Consider the following 12,025-nt stretch of genomic DNA (forward strand, 5'->3'; position numbering starts at 1 on the left):
ACAATAGACTCGATGACAAACACTGTGTACTGGCTTATCGTGTAGCCAATTAGACGTTTGGCTTTTGAATCCATACTTCTTTGGGTTCGGACACATAAAAGGTGTCAGTAATTGGGGAATATCCCTATATTCTGACACTTAGTTAATTACCTTGGCTGTAACACGATTCATTAGGTTTCATTTCCGCGACGTGGATAGACGAAATCTCTGATTAAAGCAATGCAAATTTTGCCATTTGGACAAAATATCATCATCTCCGGCAAACCGTTTTGCCTTCATAGTAACAAGCCGCCTCTTTGGTAAACGAGAAAGTGATTAAACACGATTTGATCTGCTTCGGGTAGATTTTCAACCGCCATCAATCACGGGGCCTTTTTTACTGCAGAAACGATACTGCGTTAAATCTGTAGTGTGTATAAAATAACGATTGTTATTGTAGATTTTGTTCATTCACATTATCGCTTTTTAGCACCAACAACTCAAAAAAATACCGTAAACAACACTGAAATTGCAACCGGTAAGAAAGTAAGGTTCCGCCCGTTTGCCATTTATTTACCCAACCACTTCCGCCTGGTCCATTCGAGGAAATTGACGTCTAGGCGCACACACAGTAGTGTGGAATAGCCGAATAGAGTACGAGGTTAAATTCAGGGTTTATATATGCATAGTGGCAGCGACACTTGAAGAATAGATTAAAACCCATTATGTATGCAACAAACGATTAAAAACCAAATACATTTGATCAAAAATCAAAACTCGGAAGACATGACGTTTCTTTTGACTTTCGCACACATGACGATGGTCCCTAAAAGGGGGAGAGAGAGAGAGAGTTTAAAACGTCGTGTTTTCTGACTTTAATTTTGCAAGATAAACTTTGATCTTATATATGAATTCAATAGAATAGTGATTTTGATAGCCAGCCAGCATTCGACATTATGCTACGTTTTGGTGTATTTAGAAGGCCAATCTGTCTGACAGCCGTTTCTAGTATTTCCTCGTTCTGGGGATTCCCAGTTCTATTCAATTTCCCTTTCGATTTGGGTTTCAGGGTACTGTGTGATATAGCTTCGTTATTTTCATTGAAAGTGCAATGCTTTTGTAAAGCATTTTGCTAAGAAAAATTTTGTAAGAAAACTTCTCGTTTCATTATTTGAAAAGGTCATATTTTGTTCATGTATATTGTATATCCTATCAGGGACAGACAGAAAATCAAGACACAAACAACGTTGTCTTTTAAAAAAAATTAAACGTCATGTTATGCAACAGCTGTTGGACTATCGGTATATGTTAGTATATACACTCGCTTTCTATGTACGAGCCCGGGTTCGATCCTAGGTGCGCGTATAGGAAATTCGCTTCTTAATATCGTTTAACAGTCGAAACCGATCTACAAAACGCGAGACGTACGTCGCCTCCTGCTGTATATAGCTACACACATCCGGCAAAATGTTAAGATCAGTAACAGAAGAAAATCTACGGCGCCTTCCGAACCATTTCCAATACGTGGACAACGAGCGTTCGTGTTTACAATTTCAGCTGATACCAGACACTGATACTGCGCACGGATACCTTGATTACCGGCTCGAAGCGCTACATTGCGATTCGGACAAAGTCTACGGCGAAAGTGAAACAAATAACAATCTAAATGATTTTTTCGTTCGAGCCGCTGGAACTCTGAGGATATTTGTCGAGTATCAACTCAGCTCGTCGAATACAACTACCGACGTGGAAAAAACTCTGCAAGGCTTCCAAAGTCAACGATACAAATCGCTATCCGGTTTGGAAAGTGTTGTGGCACTGACAGACTGCGCGTACGTTTGTTTCAGACATAACCGAGTCTCCGAGGCGACAGAGTTTCACGAAAAAGCGAAGCGACTGTACGATGAAAATGCGCTTGCTAAAATATCAGCGTGGGGTGAGATAGCGTATTCGCATCGACGACTAGGACCCAGGCACATACACAGAGCTAAACTCATGTTTTCGCACGCGCTCGATTACATAGATGATCACGTCGATGACCTGACGCCGCGAGATGCGGTGGAACTTCTGAAGGCCATTTTTCAGATGGAGTTCTGTAAGATGATCCACAGGCGCTTGCACTCGTCGCTGCTGATGGAATGTCCTGAAGAGTTCGACGTTTATTCCGACGTTTGCGACACCAACGTTAAAAAAGCGGCCGCGATGATTCAAAATCTACTCGACAGAAATGTCCACCCGATTCTAACCGGTCGTGCTTGGGCGCACATCATTGAAATAACCATTCGTTATAAAGATGCCCAAATCGCTCTGGAACGGTTGAATCCGACACCGTTTAGATTAGAAGAATTTGAAATATTACCACGAAAATGTCTGACCATTCACGCATCTCGGGAATGGCTCTACAACGAGTATCGTTTGTCGAAAGACAAGAAAACGTTAACGATTTTGGGTCGTCTGCTAAAATACGATAATCAAATTGATAGGGCAATCGAAATATTTGAACGCGCACTTGAATTTGGAAGGGAATCGTCGTGTTATCATCATTTGAGCATCATATACAGAAATAGAGCTTTCGACGACTTCGAACTACATTCGCAAACCGATAGATTGGCGCTGTCTACAGAATGTCCTCCTCCGCTGGAAGTCGACTGTAGCGATCGAATAAAGTATCTGACGGTTCCACCGATAAACGTTAAGGGTAACTTACGAGAAACCAGCGATAAATATCGACGGATTATTCGTGTACCAGGTTGGTATGTTCATTTGTCTTTAAACGTTTAATACTATCACGGTATATATCTATTTTGTCTTAATTGCTTTCAGATGATGAAAACATGAAGCGAGCTTTGCATTACATCGAACAAGCTCATGAAATAGACGTCAACGCGGCCACATTTCTGAAAGAAAAAGCACACATTTTGTCGTGTCTTTCCCAAGATCTTGAAAACGATTTCGACAAAATCTATGATCTTCTGGACAAGGCTCTAAAGGAAAATCGCTTTCGACCTAATTGCGATAGGGGTCAAGTGTATGAGTTGATGGCTTTGCTTTGTAGAGACACAACAAAACGTCACAATGATTTCCCCACGTTTTATTACAAAGCCGTGAAGAATATGGGCGAAATAGGCATGCTTCCACCCGTGGCATTTCCAGATCTGAGTGACCTGCTTTACAAGGCGGCAGAGAAGTCAGACAACCCGTCCGAAGCTTTGCGCTTCTATAAGGAGTTGGTCGATTTGTACGACGCGACTGGTCAGATGCACGAAGCCGTGGCCGGATTCCTGGTTTTAGCCTTAGTACAAACTGCGGTGAAAAGCGGCGAGGAGAAACTGATTTTGGGACGACTCGTGACGACCTACGTTCAAATGGACGATTTTGAAAGGGCTGGGCACTGTCTGAATCAACTGATCGAAAACTGCGACGGGTTACGCAATAGCGACATAACCGCCGAGCTTTACTGGAAAGTTCGGAAAAACAACGGGCAGTTTAAGTTGGTTATTGAGGAGGTTTATCCCGACGCGGCGGAAACTCCCGTCTTGTTCGTCGTGTCTGCGAAGGACAGCAAACAAGAGATCGCGCAGAATGTCAGTGACTCGATCAAGCAACTCGGCTTCAAAAACCTGATGAATCCGCAGATTGACGGGTTACCCGGTCAACCGAATATCGGTCAGTTCGGAGAACTGATTGAACGGTCGAAGGTGATAGTGATTTTGTTCACGGAAGAAATGTTCGTAGACAACGAAATAGGTTTAGTCATTCGAGAATGCGCAGCGATGAAAAGACGCAGTCAAGTGATCACTGTTTTCACCCCGGGCATCCAGGAAAAATCCACCGAACTCGACCACGACGCCGAGGACATTTTCATGATTTGTCGGCATCTTTCCAACGCGCAAGTTCCGCGCGACGCGGAGAAAAACGATGAATTCGAGGAAAGATTTGTGGAGGCGATTCTTGAGCGGAATCGGTCGCTGAAGTACGCCATTTCTGAAAACGCGAGCGAAGCCGAGGCGATGCGTGAGAATACACGCTAAATCTAGTTCCGATTTTCAAAATAACTAATGAACTAAATCAACAAAGATATCATCCCGCAATACCTCTAGTCCGAAAGGTTTCCTTGGGCTGGTAGTTTATTCAACGCTTTGACTTCATCCTTATAGGAATATGCACTATAGCGTGACAACGCAATATGAGATACACATATCGCGTCATTTAAACTGTGATTTTAACTTTAAGATAAGAAAGACGAACGAGTCCGAACTGTTATTTTTTAGCTATTAATTTACTCATTTTTCGACTTCATCCTCTGGAATATGTACTATACAACGCAATATGAGATATACATATCACGTCATTTAAACTTTGATTTTAACTTTAAGATAAGAAAGATGAACGAGTCCGAAGCGTATCGTTGAGCTGGTATATGTAGTTTATTCAATTATTCGACTATATCTTCACGAATACTCGATTGTCGTTTGTATCGCGGGATTTCATCTTGAACCGTCGTATGAGTATTTTCATCGATAGCTTTTACTGCGATTTGATAGTATTCTAACAAAATGGTGCAGTGTTAGCGAACACCCAAAACTTGCATCTACACGATCTCGAATTAAGATTCAAACAGCTTGTTAAAAAGTGAGTCATCGTTAAGCCGTCAAATTTTAGACAATTGCCGAAGTTTTCAAAAAATGATTTATAATTACGTTCTATTCAACATCCGTCCACGTTTTCATGTGATCAGGTATTTGTGATAATGTAATTTTTATGGATGAAAATGGATCCGTGCTCTTTATTGGACTCTTCTTCATTCGGAATCGTAGTAAATTGTCTTGTAGACACGGTGCTTGATATTTTCGTACCAACCAATCTACTTACTTCCATTCGTTTATTTTGTTTTGATTTAATCTTGTTTGAAATAATATTTCAAACAATATTGCACTCCCATCGAAGACTTAGCATACAAATTTTTCCTATTGAGATTAATTTCGTGTTATTTATTGCATCGAGCAGAAATATATGTATATTATTATATCGTATCAATCGATATTGTCAATTCATAAGTATACACGCAACGCGTATAAACATGTGCGGCGTAATCAAAACCAAAGCGTAGCAGCTGCGAAAATAATCGTAAGAATATTGCGACCAGGCTTTGTATTTCAGGCTTTACTGACTTGCTAAATCAGTAAGTATATATGTATTTATATATACATCAATGCTTGCGTCCGATCGAGATTTCTACACCAACGGAATTGTTTTGATAATAGGTTTCGTCTTCGATAACTCGTCCAGAATTCTTATAGAATTAAACGATTTTCTCAAGATTGTAGTAGGCACGTATGAAAATGGACTGCTTTGTCACAATGAAAATCGATAGTTATCGCGGATAATAAAGCCCGCATTGTTATTACCAAATACTCTTGTATATACGGTCGAAAGAGATCAAACATTTTTTACATTTACGTCGGGTCGGTTTTCTATAAATCACTCTTGACCTCGCGTGTTATTATGTTATAAGACAAAACAAAACGTTTATGAATAAACAGTGTATAAGTTGACATTTGATCGTTATTTTTATTTTCAACGCCCTCTTGAAGATCCGAACGCTTTCAGCTGCTCACGAACGAATGATTAAGATTTATAATTGCTGTAGTATATTTTGAGTGGTTTGTGATGGAGAGGGGCAGCTATGTCAATGTATACATGTCGATGACATTAGCGCACGCGCGCGAGTTTAGAGTTCTATCGAAGGCGACGATTGTTAAAGTGCACGCTAGCTATTTGTGAAACTCGAAAAAAGAAGGCAGTTTCTGGTTTCTCGACGCTCGTCGCAAGCGCGGTTCCAGTCCTGGAAGTGGTTAAGTATCCGCAGAGATGATGGTCGCTCTACGATCCTAGGATAGCCACCAGTGCAATCCGTGGTAACAACAGAGACTTTACGGTGTTTGTTGAACGCAGGGCTATGCATTCTATATGGACTGGAAGCAAGTGTGGTGGAAAAAACCAAGTTATACCTAGAATATAAGTCTAAATTTTTTCAAGTTAGCTATAAACATTGGAGCTTATTGAAAATCTCGATGTAGGAACAATCTGTTGCTCAACCGTTCACGCTGTTCTGTTCATTATATAGTTCGACAAGTGGCAACTGTCGCCGATACGCGAAACGCATGTGTTGCGAACATTAAACCGAACACCCTTACTGCAGATTTCCCGAAACCGACATGGCGACAAAAATCAAATGCTTATCGTTAACTCGTATGGTAGTCATAAACGCGATTGTTTTCGGCGTCGAACTTTGCGCCAGTGCCGGATTTACTTATATACCGCCGATGCTGCTGAAATCGGGGATTCCGAGTCGATACATGAGCCTGGTGCTCGGTCTAGGACCGTTGATCTGCGTGTTGACAGTGCCCGTTATCGGGCAGCTCAGCGACAACTGCACGAGCGCGTACGGCCGAAGACGCCCGTTTATTTTCGTACTATCTCTAGTCGTGTTAGCGTCGTTATTTCTAATACCTTTCGGCGGTGAAATATCGAACTATTTCGGTGGCGGAGCCGCTAATACCGAGGTATCCGTGATTTTGTTGACGGTCAGTGTTGTGCTTTTCGATTTCGGTACCCAAGCCTGTTTGACGCCTTGCGAGGCGCTTCTCGGAGACATGAGCTCGGCCGATACGCACAGTCGGATATTCGTCGTGTACTCGTTCATGTGCAGCGTCGGGGGAGTTTTCGGGTATCTGGTCAGCGCCGTCGACTGGAGCCGTTTTTCGATCGGGAATTTCGTCGGCGGTCAGGAGAAATGTACGTTCTTCGTGTTGATATTCTGTTTCGTCGCATCGATGGCGGCCACGCTGGTCGGCACGCCCGAACAGCGACACCTTCTGATCAGTAAATCTAAAACAACGAACGGCGCGACGAAACGATCGAATCCTTCGTACGTCGAGCGAGAAATCCGACCGAAAAATGAGAATGGCGTAGTTATTTTCGAGGCGAATCCGCCGAATCGTTTAAGCCATATTCGTTTGCACATAAACGATACAGCGATAACCAGGGCGTCGAAAACGTGTCCCTGTTTGCTGCGCAATTTCTCAAACATCCCGGCAGTTGTGCGGCGCCTTTCGTTAGCGAATTTCTTCAGTTGGTCGGCCATCTTGTGTTTTACGATATTCTACTCGGACTACGTCGGTCAAGCCATCTACAAAGGGCGCCCGACTGACAACGTCGTCGACAACGACAGCAGCAGCAGCGGCGGCGGCGGACAGTACGACGAAGGCGTCCGCATCTCGAGTTTGGGATTGTTTTTTCATTCGGTCGTTTCGGCCGCATTTTCCGCCGTGATCGAATTGTTTTTCCGGCGTTTCGGCGCCAAAGGCACCTATCTGTTCGGGATGTTCAGTTTTACGTTGTCTATGCTAGTCATCGCCGTTTCGGATGATATAGTCGTTGTGAACATTTTAGCCTCGTTCACCGGTATCGCGTACGCCGTGACGACTACGATACCGTGCACTCTGATCACTCTATACCACGACGATAAAAAGGTAGCTTTATGACCAATGGGATACCGGCAAGCGAGGATTCGGCGATAATCCGCCAGGATCGCTAGTGGCACCGGGTTACCGCGCTTCCATTTCCTTCTGCCGTTCTAATTAAATTCGAATCTATTTTTCTCACTACTCAATCAATTTTCCATGAAATCCATTCGCTGAATGAGAAAGCGAATCTTATATCCGTCCGGTAACTTCTAAATTTTCGGATTTGGCGGCTTAGAAATCAAGTTCGGATTTCATCGAAAATGAACCGATTTTCACTACTAATAACGATTACGATTATGATTTTATTTACACTCCAACCATTTCCATGGTATATGGAGGAAAACTATTATACATGTATATACAATAACCCAGTTTTTTGTTGCGCCATCTGGTGAGTGCCGGTATCCCGCTCAAATGACGTTCAAAAGCAATGAGAATACGATGAACATTTTCTTGTCCATTAACAATCATCGTAAAATAACGGACTAATTCTATATACAACGGGGCTTTATTACAACGAGTTACTGGGCACCAGAAATTAGTTTTTCGATGTATAAAATCCCACGCTATACTAATGGTAAATTCTGAGAAGTTTCATCGAGCTAGAACAGAAACATGTTAATTACAGTTGATGAATGAAGTACTGTAGAAACTTCATCCATGTGATATGTATTTCCAAGCGTGTACATGCCGCCATTTGGTCGTTTGTCACATGTTGAGATACGTTTCGGCTAATTACTAAATGCGACATCTGCCATGCATGAATATATCGACTGAGATTCCATGTGTGCTTGCCAGATTGTGCGAAGAAATATTCAAAATCGCGAAAAATTTCATTAGATTAACGAAACGATTTTTGTCAGCTTCACGTGAAAATGATTCTCAGAATTACGATACTAATTTGAAGGAAAAACAACTCACGGGCTTCGATGATTTTGTTTGCACGTTGAAACTTGACCGTTTCAAGTGGAGTCTTACTATAATCCCACATGTTGAACTGTGGAGTCTAACTATACTCCCAAAGGGCTTGAGTAGAAATATTTTACGTTCAAAGTACGGGGCCCAGTTTTATATATAGACTGGTTGTAATCGAAATTAGAAAAATGGATTTTGGCGGTATAGTTGAGTCGAAAATTATAATCTCAGCAACCGCGGTCCTTTCCAATGTGATAAAGGGTTTACTTTAACCCGTTGGCTAACTCAATTCATTTTCACTGGTTTAAAAGTTAATACCAGCCTATAAAACCGGATTGGTTCGATTTATTTTGGCTGATTTTATTTCGCAATAGTAGTCAATTTTCATAATGTAAATGACCTATTAGGTTTTAAATGTAAATTCGGAAATAAATCTAAATGTAACAGCGTAATGATACTCATTTTTGATACTCATTTTTAGAGTTTAGATGATGAATTATTCCAATATATGCGACCTTGAATTTCAATACTTCGAGATGAAAAGATTTGATTTTGATTTTGCTCGTGGTAGTTTACCGGGTGTAGGGGCCATTTGCACAGTCATTGCGCTTTATACATTACCAGTCTAAGAACGCCTTAGTTCTTCTACTGCCAATCAAACAACTTGAGAGTCTCAGTATAGGAGATCATTTTTAGGCTTGCCTCGACTATGGAAACGGGCCTAGGGTCCGGTGAAAAAAATCTGCGTTAAGCTTTGACTCAAGAGTTAACTCATCGAAATGAACTTACGTTAACTCGCGATTCAACTCTATAATTAACATCTGTGGAACTGTCATGTTCTTCGATAGAAGGCCTTTTCTTAAAAAATTGGAGTACCGATTTTATTAAAAGAAAAAAGTGGGAGGGCGCAGGAAAAAATCTTTTCCGACGAAAAAATGAAAATATAAAATAAATTTTATTATAGGCGTTTTAAATGTGAGGGGACACGAAAAAAAGTAAAACTAATTTTTTTCTCTTATCTGAGAATTTTCACATTAAACCTCGGAAGGACTGCTGAAAAAAGGGGGAAAATGTGATGAATTTATTCAAATGAATGAAAAAAAAACATTAATTTTTTGCATATCGTAAGATTGAAAATTGAGATTTACATAACTTTTACGAGATACTTGATTGGAAATCAAGACGGAAATATAAAAAAAATCTTTTCTATTGAAAAATTGTGATGAAAACGCGAAGGACTAAAAAAATTGAATTCCTTTTAATTCGATGATTTTTGCAGAATTCTCGGAGGCGGATCCGTACTCCAAGTAAAGAAAAAAGCCTTAAGACCAATTGGCTATAGAACTTAGATGTTCTTAGATTTTATGAATTAACTACGATATTATGTATTTACACGTATTGAATTCTTTGTTTCAGATGTTCTTCCACGACCGGCAACATGGCGCGGAGCAGCACGGATTCGGGGAAGACATGGCGACGATGGATTCGGCGTATTTCCTCGCGCAGATCGTCCTGTCGTTATTCACCGGGTATCTAGTGCACGTGACTCAAGCCGTCTTGTCGTACATTCTACTAGCCGCCGTTTTAGGCGTACTATCCTGTATTTGTATCGTCAGAATCGTCTGCACCGAAAGTGACGTCATATCGCTTCTGAATCGAAATAAAGCAAGTCGGCGATAACCTCGTTGTGGTTTTTCGTCGTCTGTCGTTATGTTTTTATACCGCCTTTTTTCTTTCTTTTTTTAGGGGGAGGGGGTGTAGTTTTTTATACATTTCTTATCCACATAGGTGACACTATCGTACCTTATTCAGTAGAACAGCAGTCAATACATAGACATGTACAGCCAAGCTCGCTTAATTCGTAGTATGGTGCCGGTGTCATAGAATCAGATGCCCATATGCCCCCGATGTCTGATACCACCCAACACCAGATTGACGGATTTTGTGGAGAGTCATCATCGGACTGCTCAACCTAACTCTGATCCTAATCCTTATTCCTGAAATCTATTGCAAGGGGACGTGAATAAGGGAGGCATTTCATTCTATGGCACCGGCAATGTTTGTACGAATGAAGTGATATACGAAATATGTTTTTGATTGAATAACTAATAATGAGCAAAAGGGGATTGAAAACTAACAGAATTCAGTGATATACGAATTAAGCAGACTTGACTGTGCGCAGTAGACTTCTCCATAGCGGCCTTAGGTCGACATTCAACATTATACATTATAGCATCAAAGTCAAAGTGGCTTTCTTTCTTTAAAAAAAAGAAGTAAATTCTAACCTTGTTCTTTTTTCAAAGTGATCATAGTCTGACTGAAAGGATTGCCTCATCGCAAAATACAGTGACAATTTAAAAAAGAAAATGTAATAATTCTAACAGTCGTCTACAGCAAAGAGAAGCTCGATTGGCTGGCGGGGCATCCATAATAAGATTACAGTATAATCTTACTGGCGATAAATCACGATTAATAGAACGGAAAAGAGGAGCGATTGAATTCTTATTCGATTGTTAACGCAGATTTGAGAAGCCGCTTTTCAGATATATAGCCTATACGGTGTATGAGGGATCACCGGATTCCAACTAAAAGAACTACGTATCTTCAAGCCCAACGCACGCGACGCAGGGAAACACGGCATTGAGCCTGAGATGACCTTCCTTTAGTTAGTCTTTACAGCTCACTGGACTGTGGTCACCCATGGACATACAAACTAGATTATTAGAGAGATTTGATTATCACTAGATTATATAGTTTATACGTCCATGGGTCACCGCAGCAAACCGCTGCGGATATACGCCATACAACTTTCGTTTTTAACATCGCTTCTTCAAGGTCGTCGGATGGAATGTCCTCGGAGCGTTTCGGGAGGTAATCGTTTCTATCTAGAGATCTATATAAACATAACGACAATGCGACTGAATATGATATTTATATATATATACGTATATAGATACTTGTTTGAGAGTGACAAGTCTATGTGTACGGAGCCGTATGGATGACAGACATTCCGACGGTTCGTTAGCGGCGACTCTCGACAACTCGCCGCGGTTAACGATCTCACTCCGTCGCGTAGCGCGCGTGCGCGCGACATTCTATCGAAAATGACCACGAGCGGCGAAAACAAGGATTGAAATCGAGAACCCTACACCGGACGCGCACCGAACTGTCCGTCTTGTACAGTCAAATCTCGAGGGAGGATTTCTAAACGATAATCAACTTCTACGTCGACGACGATAAGCACGGTAAATTTCCTAATTTTTTAATTTCTCGAAATACCACCTTACTCGTTCAGACAGACAGTATGTTTCGCTGTCTTTTGTGCAGTCTTATTTTCCTTTACGAAATCTTATTGAAAAGCACGAAATGTTGCCTAATCTGAGCGTAAATGTAGGTTATCGCGTCGCGTTTCAAAAACGCGGCTTTGTAAGGAAATTCTATTTCTTATTTCGTCAATTTTTAATAGAGTGTGACGTATTCCTTTTCCGAACTTAGGAACTATATAGCACGTGACGTTGTAAATTTTAAAATGGTATTTTCTCTATTTTCTGAATAAGATAACCGAATCTATCGGATACGGGCTGTTATGATTATCTAGATAA

General features: G+C 41.2%; 2 protein-coding genes across 2 annotated transcripts; both read left to right on the top strand.

The window, feature by feature from the left end:
• Window positions 1-1,323: 1,323 nt before the first annotated feature.
• On the top strand, window positions 1,324-5,519 carry LOC141913073 (uncharacterized). Its single transcript, XM_074804516.1, has 2 exons — window positions 1,324-2,728; window positions 2,803-5,519. The coding sequence occupies exons 1-2, from the start codon at window positions 1,447-1,449 to the stop codon at window positions 4,008-4,010; spliced, it is 2,490 nt and encodes an 829-aa protein (XP_074660617.1). The 5' UTR covers window positions 1,324-1,446; the 3' UTR covers window positions 4,011-5,519.
• A 686-nt stretch (window positions 5,520-6,205) lies between these two features.
• LOC141913075 (solute carrier family 45 member 3-like) lies at window positions 6,206-10,140 on the top strand. The gene is made up of 2 exons (XM_074804519.1): window positions 6,206-7,514; window positions 9,840-10,140. Exons 1-2 carry the CDS (start codon window positions 6,234-6,236, stop codon window positions 10,101-10,103), a joined length of 1,545 nt encoding a protein of 514 aa, XP_074660620.1. The 5' UTR covers window positions 6,206-6,233; the 3' UTR covers window positions 10,104-10,140.
• Window positions 10,141-12,025: the final 1,885 nt, after the last annotated feature.

The sequence above is a fragment of the Tubulanus polymorphus genome, chromosome 11 (genome assembly GCF_964204645.1).
Source record: "Tubulanus polymorphus chromosome 11, tnTubPoly1.2, whole genome shotgun sequence".
Lineage (NCBI taxonomy): Eukaryota > Metazoa > Nemertea > Palaeonemertea > Tubulaniformes > Tubulanidae > Tubulanus > Tubulanus polymorphus.